This window comes from Siniperca chuatsi, linkage group LG19 (assembly GCF_020085105.1).
Source record: "Siniperca chuatsi isolate FFG_IHB_CAS linkage group LG19, ASM2008510v1, whole genome shotgun sequence".
In the NCBI taxonomy this organism is placed as follows: domain Eukaryota; kingdom Metazoa; phylum Chordata; class Actinopteri; order Centrarchiformes; family Sinipercidae; genus Siniperca; species Siniperca chuatsi.
Genome location: NC_058060.1, coordinates 16,799,598 through 16,814,540, shown reverse-complemented (window position 1 = coordinate 16,814,540; position 14,943 = coordinate 16,799,598). Strand labels below are relative to the sequence as shown.

Sequence of the window (14,943 nt, the reverse complement as noted above, 5' to 3'; positions counted from 1 at the left end):
TGTGTTATCTGCCAGCTCGTACATCTCATTACTCCGCAGTGTCGAGGTCTTGTTCGGGACTTGTTCCAGCTTGCCCTGGCTCTCTGTTGCGTTCTCGAAGGGATGAAGAGGTGATCATCTTCTCGACCTGGCTGAGGTGGTGTTTCGTCCTCTTTGAGCCCTTTGCTGATCCTAGTTAAATCTCATATCTGCTCCCAAGATCTTGCAGCCACATCTGTGCTGTGACTGCCTGTGCAATGCTAAATGGCACTTGAATCAAGATCTTGTAGCAACTGGGTATGCAGTCTTCCCTTCAAGCAATCAGCATCCTCTCGCTCCCTGTAGTAGGATGCACAGGACACACATGCTTTTGACTCCTATAGAAATTGCTATATTGTTAGTCAAACAGACTTTGTTTCCTTATTTCCCATCTCCCAATCCATCTTCCTTTCCAAATTTAATGATTATCTTGTATAATTTGAATGAATTTTTTTCCAGACATTCATTCTGAATGGGTTGTGGCTGAGCGGTTATTTGGTTATTGTTAATTTAACACACTGGAGGCATTTTGTTGAAGTCAGCTCGATGTGGACAGTTTCTTTATTTAGCTTGCCCAATGAAGTGTTGTAGACTAAATGCATGCAATAATTATCTTTTTGCACAGTTTTGCTTCTGAGATATCACAGGTTAATGTGGGCATTAAGTGGTATATTCAAAAAGTGTCCTCCAGGTGATTCATTAGTAAAGCCTAAAATTACCATTATCATTGCGCTTCATTATAATGATTGATAAATACATGCAGTCTTGGGAAATTGTGACACACTACCATTAAGATTTACAGTAGCTATTTAATACAGAGTTTAAAGAATGATTTAAGATTGCTTCAATTTAAATTATATAAAGTAAGTCTGTCACTCTCATTATCCCTATCGTATTTATGGTGCACTGCTCAGTGTTGCGTCACATTTAGATTTGTGGTGAGAATAGAGAAAATGCATGAATCATATATTTCTTTTCCTTACAAAAATATGTATTTCAGATGTCTCTAGATCCCCAATTTGGATATGGTCAATTTTTTTTTTTTTACATTAGTGATGTTGGCCTGATCTGCTCTAGGTATTTTCAGACAGAGGTGTGAGGTAAGAACTAGTGTATTCAGCTTCTTATCTGACGCTCCACAGCTGCACATCTCTCACAACCACTGCTCTCTTGGCTGCCTCCAGCCCCCGTGTCTTTCCAGATCTCGGCCACTTCGATCTGACGGCAAAATGCAAGGAACCCATCGACACGCACAATAATCACACTAGTGTGCCTGCTCGTTAGCCATGCCCTCTTAAGTCAGCTGTCCTAATAGGCATGTCCTAATGAGCTCTAATTGAGGATGGCTAATTTGCATGGCCTAAGTCTTTGTCTTTCTTAAAGCGACTTATAAGACTTACCAGACTCATTGCTAAAAAGCTGATTGGGGGGTCTAACATGGCTTCATCGTGGGTAGATTATGGGGGGCTTGTGAGCATTGTTCTCGTACTGTGAGCCCAGATTGTTGTCTCTTTCTTCCATGCTCAGTTCTTACCATTCCCTTCGCTGCTGACATCGACATGCCTAATGGAGGTATTCGCAGATTCTTTTTCCTCCCTCAACCACCGACGTTATTTTAGTGACACCAGCCATTTTCAAAGAAACAACTTCAAAGCATGATTAAAACGAAACAGGGCAACTCTGATCAAAGGTTAAACTACGCACAGCGTGACTCTCTTCACAATGCACAGTGAGATTCCTCCATTTGAAATGTGAAGAAGAAAATCAAGAATTCTGAGCTCAGTGTATCTGTTGAGGTATACAGACAACGTGTAATTTTGCTGTGCATCGGCGGAAAAGTGATGGATACTTCTGTAGCTACAGAGGAAGGTCCTCTGAGAAATCATCCTCAGAGTGCAGCACATTTTATTTATACTAGGAGAGGATTTTGTACATTTCCTCTTAATTTGATCACTGACACTTTATTTTCCCCCTTTCCATACTTTTATTTATCTTTCTTATGTTGGGGGAGTATACAAGAAATGATTTCCCAAAGAGAAAGAGCTCAAACAGGCTCAGGCAGGTTTATTGCATTGGCCGTGGGCCATCTCATTTCTGCTCAAAAAGTAATGAAATCTCTCAAATGACCCAAGCAATTCAAATTTGTGAGACAATTTCATATGCCAGAGAAAGTGCTTCTTTGTTTTATAGGCGGTATCGCATGCTAGGACTTAGGTGTTCAAGTTGCAGGCCAAGCAGAAGAAAAAAATAAATAAACCTTTTTCACTTATCCATGACCAAAAGGGCCAATTTTGGTGTTATGAAATGTAGCTTTCTTATTTGCCCTGATGTAATGAGTTCTCCTCTCTCTTTCTTTGCTTGATTTCAGGCCTGCTGGCTTGAGGTTGTACACAAACACCAAGAAGAAAGAACATGACTTACTGGCCTCTGCCAGAGACTGGCACGGGGCAGCTGTGCCAACCTCCCCCCTGCGCACCGCTTTAGAAGCTACCCCAGTACACCATGACGGAGAGGCATTGAGGTTAGCTCCCTGACGATCATCTCAATACCTCTCCTCCTCCCTATCCCTCAAGAACCCCCCACCCCTGCCCTGCCCCCATCATGCTGCGCTTCCTGCCTCTCAAACTTGGCCGCCTGTACCGCTGTCTGAAGCTCTTACTGGTGGTGGGACTGTTTGTCATCTTGCTGATGAACACTCACAACCTGTTCGCCTCCTTCCAGAAGAATGAGCTCACTGATAGACGCTTCATCAACCTCAACAAGTGTCCCGCCTGCTTTGGCACCAGCTGGTGCCGCAAATTCATGAACGGCCAGGTTTCTTTTGAGACCTGGGGTCGCCTACGATTCCTAGATGTTTTCAATGTCAAGAATGTTTACTTTGCTCAGTACGGTGAGCCCAGGGAGGGCACCCGTCGTGTGGTGCTCAAACGGCTCGGCTCCAACCAGGAGCTGGCTGAGATTGACCAGAAAATCTGCAAGCGGGCCACAGGCAGGCCGCGCTGTGACCTCATCCAGGCAATGTACAAGACTGAATTTGCCCGGATCAACGGTGATGTTCGTCTGCTCACTCCAGAGGTGGTAGAGGGCTGGTCAGATCTGGTGCACTGCCCCTCTCAGAGGCTGCTGGACCGTGTGGTCCGCAGGTATGCTGAGACCAAAGACTCAGGCAGCTTCCTGCTAAAGAACCTCAAGGACACGGAAAGAATGCAGCTCCTCATGACCTTGGCATTCAACCCGGAACCGCTTGTACTACAGGTACTGTGTTTGTTTAAACTTTTTTCAGTGTTGTGTGTTTTCAGGACAGGAGCTGTTTAAAGCAACATTTGCACTGGCTTTTATGCTAGTAATTTTATTTTTTATTGAGTGATGTTTGACTATTACAATCTTTGATGAAAATGTTGTATCTTGATAAAGAGGTGTCTGTCAGCTGATCTGTGTCACCAGGTGTTTTCAGAGTAGTTGATAAGCCATGGCTCCTGGATTACCTTTGCTACAAAGAAGATAAGAGCATTAATACAAAGCAAGCCAGGGTGTTGGCCCACACCCCGAGTAAATTACAGGGTAGGAATCCTCCTTTTCCTTCCTCTTCCATAGATCTGAGACGAGCCACCCTCCCTAAACTCTAGGCTACACGTCCGCTATCTTGAGCACGAATATTCCTCTGCTTAGAATAGAGAAGGGTTTAAGAGTTGTGGCCTCCCAAAAGATGAGAGATTTTGGCTGGCGGCAGTACTGCATATTTAACACTATATGTAGGGCAGTTTTGAATTATTCAAGGATGCATCTGTAAATGGTCCAAGTTGTTTTTAATTTTAATATACGTCTATGTCCACTGGATTCTCATCATTTGTGGGAGACAGCATGCGGAAGGATCTCTTACGGGGCTGCTAAGTGGTATCAGCATAAATATCCTTGATCTTTCACCAATCTTCCAAAATATAAGCTTGTTTAAGTTTTTTTGACCTATATTGCTGTCATTATTTCAGAGATTTAGTTGAAATTAAAAACTTCAAGGAACTGACAAAAACCACTGTCAAACCAAAATCATGCCCTTGTTGAGGATTGTGATGTTTAGTTTTGATGAGACTGTGACAGAATGAACACTTCATTTTTAAACCAGTTAGTCTAATAATAATATTGTGCTGCAATATTAGAAATCTGGAATTTGACATAAAGTAAATTAACAAATGATAAATGGCAAAATCAAAATGGTGCCTGTTAAACTTATTTGTCTTGTTTTGACAATAGGTTAGGAGTAAAATCACAACCAATTTCTACTCTGTCATCCTGCATGTCGAGGCAGCCATACTGTATATCATAAGCACTATCCACATCCTTTTCCCCCAATGATTTACAAGCAGCCAATCAATTTCAATCTGGTATTGACCGTGTCTCGTGAGTGGACAGAACAACAATGTTCATGGCCCGTGCAGACATTCAATAACTTACGCTGACCTCCAGCTTCCCCCCCGCTACACATAGGGCCGCACACCTCCAGGCATTTCGGAGGACAAAAGGCGAGATCAGCCTTTTAGGCCGGTCAATCTATAAAATCTGATTAGCCATGTGTGGTCGCTTGCCCTCCCCCTTCCTTCCTTTCTCCCCTTTTCTTTCTTATTACGTCTTTCTTCTATCTGTGTCACCCTCCTTTATATTTTCCTCTCTGCTTGTGTATGCTCCACAAATTCTGGCCAGATAATTCCATCAGTGTTTTTAATGCCATTATGCCCCAGTTCAGAGCCTCGGTGAATCACCCCCCATCCTTATCTTGCACACAGCTACAGACATCACACACCAACACATCATGTGTTGTCCACAGCTCTCTTCACCCCCTGCTCTGTGTAGCCTTTGCATGTTTACAGGGACTCATGAATTATTGATCTGATCCTGAACTTGTGACCTGTGGGCATAAGAAAGAACTGTAGGCTCTGTGTATGTGCCAGGCCAGGGGTAACAGATGGTCGGCATGGATTGTGTGGATGGATAATATACAAAGAAATGTGCCAGACATCTCGGAGAGATGCCTTGACTGTTCGTCAGCATCACTGAACTCAAAGATGAGGAGAAAATTTGCTGAGAGACTGAGAGACCCTATACACAAGGTTGGGCAGCAGTAGACCATAAAGAATTAATGGCGTCTATAGAGACTGAACAGGAGACGTGCTGTACTACAACACCTCGGTCTCCTTTTTTGCCAGAGGTTAGTGCTACTGCGTGGGGACTGGTTTTAACAAAAGGTAGAGGAATGTGGGCTGAGGTTTATGACCAGTTATTTAATGAAACCTGATCCTTATTTCAACCATTTATCACTCTGCCTTCTTGTCAGGCCTAGAGCGATGCTTCATTTTGCCTGGTTGTAGTTAAACACCTCTTCAGTAAGTTGGAGATGCCAGTATCACTCAGTATATAATTTAGGTTTGCTATATTTAGTGTAAATGATTTCCTACATTGGTTGCCAGTGCTGTGGTTTTTGAGGGTTTTCTCTATCTCATTCCTCTGGCTTTATACAGTTGAAAAATGCTAATAACATTTCAGCCGTCTGCTCAGTGAGCTGCACTCTCTCTTAGAATGGCTTCTGTTTCCAGTCTTTTGAAGCCACAGGCAGTAAATCAGCCCTGTTTCACTATGAGAAACCAGACCTTCTTTGTCAGTGGGAAACAATCTGCTGTGTTGTTTCGGGTCTGGCCAACAATGCGTTTTCTGTGTGCACTGCGGTACACAACTGTGCACGCATACACACACACACCCGCACTCCTCTGTCACGTGGAAGACAATTTGGCTTTGGGGAATAAATATTTTTGGAAGACAAAATGACGACAGCCAAACAAGAAAATCCTTGTGCAATGAGAGGTACCTTATGCAACTTCATCTGTTTTCTCTCTCGTTTCCTCTTAACCAATGCTGTTTTTCTTAAGGTTTCGCAGAAAAGTTGACCTGCAAAGGTTTCTCTGTTACTGTGATAAATCTATTTGTGTCAAAGGGTTGTCTCTTTGCCAACCAGAGAAATTACATGACGCTGTTTAATTTGACTTCTTATTTGACAATAACTTGGTTTGTGTGAAAAGTGAATAATAAATTCTTCTCATTTTCCCTGCTAGAACCTTATTTGCCATCCTTGGCTTCTCTCCCTCGGCTAGATGACTCACTGATTCATCAGGTGATGGTTGTGTTTGATGGAGTACATCTGGCCCAACCTTAAATTAGTTCGATTTAGCCTAGTCCTCCTTTCCAAATCATTAAGCTTGGTGAACTAGCCAGAAGCGTGTGACTGCACTCGCACACTTTTTGGTCCTCAGCCCTGTCTTGCTCAGTGAAGCTGAGAATAGGATGTGACAGGCCTGTGGGGTTAACTCAGTCATCTCCTCTAGACTCAAATCTGTGCTCTCCCAGACACCCCTCTTCCTCTTTCTTTTACCGTCTCTCCCCACCTTCCACAGATCCACCTCCTCATTCAACACCCCGCCGTCACCTGACACAGAGACATCCTCGTCAGAAGACATGAGCCTCTCACACAACACTGTCTGTTTTTCCCAGAACACGGACGTCTGACTGATACTAAATCAGAGAAGAGATGGAAGAGAGAGATTAGATGGATGACCTTATCTCCTATTCTTCTTAAGTTTTTTGACAGCCGCATTTTAACACAAATGTGAAAGTAAACATTCACAGCGCTTTGAGCAAACACACTAGCAGCTTGTTTGAATTTTTTAAAATGGTATGCTGATTTAATGAGGCTCTGCATAATCTATTACGATGCTCATCCACTTTTGGAAATTAAGCCAATGTAAATATTATAAATTCAGGCTTTTTCCTGGCGCGAAGTGAGGCAAAGGTGGTACCTCAACTGTGACCTACTGAACCTTGATTTAATTGTAATAGGAAAATAAATTTAAATGTCATAAGCAGATGTGCAACCTGCCTACACCAGCTATGAGTCAGATAATCTTATAATTAATAATTAATTGTATGATTGAAAAAATAAATGACAGTAATTTAAAACAAAAGATGTTTTAAATTAAACAATGAAGAGGCTAGGCAAACAATAATTATTTTAAAAAATCTTTACAAAATCGGAACACCTTTACAATCTAATGCATTGCAATATAACAGCCCTGCAAAAAATCTTGTCTTTATGAAGCTTAATTGTTTGGGGTTTTTTTTTTTTTTTTTTTTTTTTTTTTTGAGACTGTGTAGTAGAGTAGTTTGTGGTAGTATTGTATTGGATTACATACAACTAAGAAATATTTTGTCTATAGTGGTCAAATATTGAAAAACAAGTGGGGAAATTATACTTTTGCAAGCTAAGATAGATGGAGTGTTCACAAAATTTCTACAATAATGTTTTTTTTTTAACTCTCCTTATTGCCCACATGGTCATTTTTGTCAAAGAATGAACAGAAATTGACCCTTTTATATTGTCTGTGCAGGAAAAACTCAAAACGCAATCTTATGGTCTGCCTTTCTGGGTCATGCCTCTTTACAAAGAGGATCAAAGCCTGTTTTGTTTTTAGTTTTATTTATTTATTTTCATTTAATCACAGACACTGCATGCTATCCTGGCTTAAGTAAGAGCCTTCTGTCTCTAAGGCAGGCTCAGTGGCTGAGGTCCACCGGTAAATAGTATTTAAGTTGCTAGTCTGTGATTAGAACCTTTGTTTTTGGGTCTGGGGGATTGTGACGCTCTTAGCACATAAGAGAGGAGGTTGTGTACGCCGATTAACCCTGCTTCAACTGCTCCCAACCCCCCCTTTCATTATTCTTATAGGCCTTTGTGAACAGGCTGATACATGTTAGGATAAGACAGGGAGTTATTGGGGCCCGACTCCTCTCTTTTGGCTGCCCTCACTGGATGGAGGCCCTGGTGGAAAGGGGAGAAGAGAAGGAGGAGGAGAGGAGTGGAGGGTTTGTGTGAGTGACTGTGTGTTGTACAAGCCAGAGCCTTGTGGTGTTTTCCCCCATTTGAATGAGCCAGACTGCTTGTGTTACCATAATCCTTTCTCTCTTTCTACCTCTCTCCAAACGCACGCACGCACGACAGCTGTGTTTGGTTAGGTAAATGCCTGTGGCTGACCCACCCCCCCACCATTCATCCCACCCACTAGCTCCTTTTTTAGATTTCTCCCCCACCCCCCAGCTTCCTACTGTTACAGCCTGCACCCCAACCAACCTTACGCCCAGCTCCTGAAGACGCAGTTCTGCAACGCTTGAGTCTAACCCCATTCGCAGCTCTCCTGGGCCCCTTAAGATGGCCAATATGAATCGGTAACGAGGGGCTCTTCACTGTACCGTGTCCCCTGGAGAGCCCAGGGCCTAATGTAGCAAGAAAATGCTTTTTAGCATATCAGCTTGCCTGCAGTAATAAAATTGTCCACTGCATTAAAGCATCAGGCACCTAGTTCCTGTCAGAGAAAATGAGAGGTCAGGGATATTCTGTAGCATCTTCGAGTCTTGAGCATTTGCACCCTTGCAATTCACTCAAAGTGTAGATGTTAAGGAAAGTGGTCTTATTATGTTAGATGAAGTCTTTTCTAACATGTGAGATGCTTAATTGTCCTGTTCTGCGAAGAGGTTGAGTGTAGAGTCAATAATAGCAATCTCCCTACTCACAACGCCACCCGGCTGCCCCCGAGATAATTTGCGCCTGCTCTGAAATACACAACCCTTGATGTAGGCCTCAAACCCACAGCCCTCAGGTCTGAGGCCAAGCTTCACTTGGGTTCCTCCCCAGCCGTGTGGGCGGCAATACCACCTAGACTGAGTCAACACCACTGCCTGTGACTTAATACATTCCTCATCTTCCAGTGGAGGGGATTTATGAGGTGGCTCTGTGCGCAGCGGCTCAGGTTCAGGTCGGCAAAGGGTTTCAGCTATCAACTAGCAGTGGAGTGTATACTAGCAACACCAAGCTGCACTGTCCTGTGCTCTCATTCCTCATCCTGCTCTCATTCTCTCCCTGCAGAACTCAAAGACCTAGCTAACCCATTTCTATCACTGTTCAGTGGTGCTCACTGAATCGTGTGCACACTCTTTGCTTTTGTGCTGCACACGCCGCCTGTACGTGGTCTTACTCAGTCAATCCATCTGACCTCTTACTTTATTATTGACTCTGACTTCTACACACACACACACACACACACACACACCAGCAGTTCTTTCTAGTTTCAGTCTTCTTAATTCAGTGATTTTCCTGTTTCCCAAGACTGCTGCCAGCTCTACACACTGTGACTTTGCACTCTTTGAACCGCATGTCTGTTAAAGAAAGAGGCAGGGCCTATTCTAAATTCAGATACATACACTTGACAGTCTCTGTCTCTCCCTACTCTTCCTTCTCCTTTATAGACAGACACACATGCTTGCCTCAGCTTGGTGCTCTGACTAGGCATTTCCTGGCTTCCATGTCTGGAACAGACAGCATCACTGCCCCGTATTGCAGATTTTGGGGGTGGAACAAAGAGAGGGGGGAAAAAAGCAGGGTTAGCAGGAGAAGCAGCAGCAGCAGCAGGAGACGAGCGCAAAAGAGAAGAAAGGGATAGTGCCATGTGTGCCAGGATGAGGAGTTAGCGTCGGCCCCCCAGTGGGGCCTGAGCTCTCGCTGCAGACTGACCGACTGGATTTTAAACTTAAATGGCCAGCAAAATGCCAGACGGGGCTCGCCACACATCCTCCAGACACATAAGGTCAAGAGAAGAGCTGCACAGAAAAGCGACGTGTTTTTTCAAGTCCAGCTTGGCAGCCCAAACCTTGAAGAGTGACTCCTTCTTAATGCTAAGCCCCTTTGATAAACAGGCTGAATAATGTTAATTTTGCAACATCGGGGTTGAAAGTTTTTGGGTTTTTTTTAGTTTTTTTGCAGTTGTTGTCTGACTGAATGCATCTGTCCGCCACGCTTCCTCAACTTTACTGTTTGATCCCCAGACTCTTGACAAGTCCTGTCCCAGCTTGTTTGCTATGAAGTGGTGGGGTTTTGTTGAGGACAGAAAATGTTGAGAATTTACACCACACCCTGCTCAGGGCTTTAACAAGCTTCACACATGAAACACTTCTGTGGCAAACTACTAATTTCCTTTTTGCTGTAAGTAGTTGTGGTTGCAGGATGAAGGCAATTGGTTCCTTTTAAATCTTGCATTTCTAAATGCAGCTCTGTGTGTCCACCATATTTGCGTCTGTGTGCATCTGTATGTATATGTATGTTTGATGGACCAGTGTTCTTTGCAGACCAGCCAAGGCAATATCTTGGGAGCCCCTCATGTTTACTCGGCCCCTGAATAGCGGTTGTTATCAGCCCTGGTCACGTTGCATGTTCTCATTCACATGCACTAGGATACAGTTTCACATAGATACACACATGCACACGCGCACAAAGAGCCTCTTTCGAACTCACACACACACACACGCCCACCCCTGAGCGGCCCAGTAGAAGGGCATGCCTTTGTCAGCAGATGTCAGGACGCAGGTGTGTGTTCCTGTGCCTCTCGCTCCATTCGTTTCATCCTCTTCTCCAGAGGCTGCCCATTTGTCTGTGGCCCTGTTTCATTTCAGCCCACTCCAATCTCCCCCCAAGAGGACGCCAGTGTGTCTGTTGTATTACAGGGAGGGAGTGAAAGCACCCCCTCCAGTCAATGCTACTGTAGTGCACTGGCACAACCTTTAAGATTAGATTAGTCAGACATGGGCCTAGAAGTCACTGTGAGGTTGTCTTTAATGAGACGATTCTGTTTTGGTCTGTTTTCCACCCTCGCTTTCATTGTCTCTCGAGCCAGGCTCATTATTTCTGTACACTGCAAGAAATTCTAGCAAAAAATGTGTATGGAAAATAAGAAGAGAATTTGGCACCAAGTTTTAAAAGTTAAAGGTTTGCTAAGCAGGACATAAAAGGTTTTTATCCAGTGACAGGAACAAGTAGTGATAAGACCTTTTTAAAGCAGTAAAAGTCACTGGGATGTGTCATTGGCAGTTCTGCACCCTCAGCATTTTTCAATAGCACAACATTATTGGGGTATTATGGGGTAAAAATTTGCAACCCATGCAGTGCCCTCACATACAAGCGCGCACACATATATACGGTACCTCCCAAGTCTGCTTAGAGATGGTGCAGTGGATGTAACATTAGGCTGGGCTTTCCAATTTATTGGAAAGCCCAGCCCCCCTCAACGCTTCATTGCAAATGTTAATGACTTCTGCAGAGTAACCATTTAAAGAGCGCTATGGGAGAATGATTGGTGGGACACGTGGAGTATTTATCAACTTCTGCAATAGGTGAGTTTGAATCCAGCTCAGGTGCCCACTTCCATGTGCCTGCCTACACTGTTCAGTAGTTCTCACCTTTAGACTTATTGCAAATGAAACTTAAATATAGGAAGCTCATAAAAATGGCACCTAGGTATGAGTTGTCAAGACCCCGGTAATTTATGCAGCGCAATGAGCCTGTCAGAGCAGTGAATGAGCGACATCTATGTTAAGAACTGCGGATGAGGGCCGGACAGACATGAAGGCGTTCTCATAACAGTCGTTGACAGTGTCTGAAAGTAGCCTTAGGGCATTCATCCTTCTCCTCCCTCCCATCAGCCATCCCCCCATCTGCCGTCGCTCTACTTTGCTCCCATTCAGGCTGCAACCTGACAACAAAGAGAGAGATGTGTTTAGCAGGCAGGTCTTTGCTGGTTTATTCCTCCTGTCCATTGGAGCGGAGAAGTGAAAGACACTCTGTTTGTCTCTTCTGTTTGCTGTCTCCGTCGTATTCTCTCCTTTCTCCTCTGTTGCTCTCTGTCTCCCCCTGCCACCCCTTCCCCACATCTATCTATCCATCCGCCCTGCAGCGTTGAGAGAGGGAGGATGGCATTTTACAAAGCAGGTTTAGCCGTAACATTGGACATGCTAAGTTTTGTCAACAAGACCAAGAGCCGCTTAGATTTGCAGCAACATAAAGCGATCTGAGGTTTGAATCTGGGTCAAAGGGATGCGGGCCTAATAGGGATGTACCACCAACTGATCCAGCTTCAACCTAATCTTTCTATACCAACTTCAGAAATTAGAAAGCATTTTAGATATTTAGCCTGTTCAGTCTCTAATCCTAAAATCTCTTATGTAGCAACATCTCAGTTGTCTGGGATTGTCTCCTTTCCAGCCAGTACTCAGTATTTGGGAGTGCTGTCAACCCACCATTATCCTTTTGTTTCTTAGTATCCGCTGGAATGTTTCACTTTTTGAGACATGTCTACTTCCTCAGATTCCTCTTCCTGTCAAGTTTGCTATATCAGAAAATGTAGAGGAAGGCTATTAAGCCAAGAGTTTTGGGGGAAGTTAGGGTGAGTCATTGCCAAGTCTAAGGATGACAGGCACAGACAGACAGACAGGCTGCTGGAAGCCAGTAGTGCTTCCTGGACAGACTTTTGTCTGGCCCACAATTGATTGGGTCACCTCAGGGAAATGGGCTCGACCAAAACTGCATTGCATGCAACTTATCATTGTCCTCCCCTCTTGGTGGTGGATCTTTCTTAAAACAGATGGGAACATGAGATACGCCTATGGTATAGATTTACACCACTAAAACAGACTGTGATAGACTGTAAAAGTCTGCCTCTCTGTTTCTGTGTAGATTGTAAAATGTTGTGAGTCATAATTGTTGCATCAAGATTTTTCATCTTCAAGATTATTTCAAGGTTGTTTGTCCAATCAAGGACCCCTTGCTAGGCACCCTTAGCTTTCACTTAGAATTGCATTCAGCTTGTTGCTGTACTATAGCACAGCTGGGATCCATATCCTTTGGCCTTCAATACACTTAGCAAATTATAGCCTAGTCAAGGGATGTAATAAAGGAGCTTAAGAGCAGCATAGTTTGAGGAGTGTGATAAAAATGTCTCAACGCTGGTCAACGGTGCACAAGTGAAAGTCCAATTTGCTGCGCAATCATTCATTAAACTAACCACAGTTTCTTTGTCACATACACTTCCTCAGTGTCACAGTCTCTGCGGCAGGAGTCCAGCTGTTGTCTTTGAGATACACCAGCTGCGTGGCCGGCGAGGGATGGGGGTGGGGGGGTTTAAAATGTATGTTTTTTTTTTAAATAATTTGTATTTCATTAAAGTTTAAAGGGAGTTAGGGCAGCCATGCATATTTAATATTGAAAGCTGGTGATGTATTGAATTACCACAAGTGTAAAGTGACAACAGTCATAGTAGTTCACACCTTACCTGCAGTGACATGGTGTGTTCCATGCCATATCGCCAATGGATTGGGTTTCAGAAAGGGAGGGCTACTGAGGCTCCTGTGAAACATGAGTGCTCCTGATTCTCTGTCTGTGTCTGTGCGGCGGCTGCCTGCCAGAACCGGCAGCCTAGGAGAGATTTGTTACATAGGAATTGTGGGCTATCATTAAGCTAGCATATGGCCGGGTGTTTATTGTAAAAGATAGAGGCCTATGGCAGGGGGGTTTATTGTAAAAGATGAGAGCTTATCACTTGTAGCAAAACTCATGTGGGCTGCAGAAAAGGGGGATTTCATTCTATTATTTTCCATTAATTTGTCCGCTTGTTGTGATAGCCTGTGGCAATGAAATGGACCAGGAGAAAAGAAAGTGTTGTAGGGAAAATGTGAGACACCAGAGCTCATGGAGAGAGATAGCAGAGACATACAGAATCCAGACCCTTAGCAGCCTGTAGTTTGCCAAATGCAGCTGCTTCCTCGTGCCAAATTCACTTAAGTTGTCTGTGTCTGTTTATTTGTGTGTGTGTGTGTGTGTGTGTGTGTGTGTGTGTGTGTGTGTGTGTGTGTGTGTGTGTGTGTGCAGACGTTACCACTTGACTTTGAGTGATTGCAGATGATGGTGCATGTGTGCCTGTTTTTGTTTGACCTCAATAAAGTGGAGTAAATCTGAGATAGATTAGGGTATTGTGCAGCAGCAGTGATACCACTTCCTGCTAGCGGTATTACCTTGTTATTATTAATCAGTTTTAACCTGTAATACACAGAGATTTCTTGTCAGCATGTCCAAACTGCATTAACTCGGTTAGCCAACATCATACAGCGGTTTAAATCGCCCTACTGCTGCATCACAACACATAAGGCTTTCCTGCTAACTGCTGCTACCACAAATCACCTCCTATCAGTGCTCTGGAAGCACTGAGTATAGCAGCGTACATCAGCTCATAGCTGTAGGGCTTTAACACCAACTGGCTCTTCTATTAAATTTAATCCATTATGCCCAGTGCTGGCTCTGTTTCTTGTGATCCTTTGGCAGATTTTCAACTATTGTGCTTAGAACTGTGTATCTAAAGTTACCCAAGTCTGCACACGGCAACTTTGTGTTTGGCACCTGGGATTTTTCATTTTGTCTCTCTTTTTTTAGAAACTGATGTCTGTGCAAATTAAACAAATATTTTCTGACAATGTGACCGTTCTCACCATTTATGTGTTAGCCTCTGCTTTTCAAAGCCAATGAGGGGTATTTCTGTTTTTCTTTCAGCCAACTCTACATTACACAGACTGAATTCTTTTATCTACGTTTTTAAATCAACATTTTCTGTTCTCATCTGTTTCTCTTTTCCAGAGCTTTCCGTCAGACGAAGGGTGGCCGTTTGCCAAGTACCTGGGAGCGTGTGGGCGCATGGTAGCTGTCAACTACGTGGGCGAGGAGCTGTGGAGCTTCTACAACGCACCCTGGGAGAAGAGGGTAGACTTGGCACGTCAGCTGATGGACATCGCTGAGCAGCTCACCAACAACGACTTTGAGTTTGCCCTCTACCTGCTCGATGTCAGCTTCGATAACTTTGCGGTCGGCCCACGTGACGGAAAGGTCATCGTTGTTGATGCTGAGAATGTTCTTGTGGCAGACAAAAGACTGATCAAGCAGAGTGAGTGGTAGCGTCCATCATTACCTGAACACGTGCTCTGTATGTGGGTGTATGTCCATATGTCTGAGTAATCCCT

The 14,943-nt window shown here is 43.9% G+C and overlaps 1 protein-coding gene across 2 annotated transcripts in view; it reads left to right on the top strand.

The window, feature by feature from the left end:
- dipk2ab (divergent protein kinase domain 2Ab) overlaps positions 1-14,943 on the top strand; it is a 31,152-nt gene that overhangs the window by 4,048 nt on the left and 12,161 nt on the right. Inside the window, exons 2-3 of one of the 2 annotated variants that reach the window (XM_044176719.1) lie at positions 2,387-3,273; positions 14,564-14,867. In XM_044176719.1, the coding sequence (XP_044032654.1) occupies positions 2,620-3,273; positions 14,564-14,867 (958 nt within the window). In that variant the 5' untranslated portion in view covers positions 2,387-2,619. Of the gene's footprint in view, positions 1-2,386; positions 3,274-3,400; positions 3,580-14,563; positions 14,868-14,943 lie in introns of those variants that run through there. The other variant, XM_044176720.1, reaches the window with a different exon arrangement.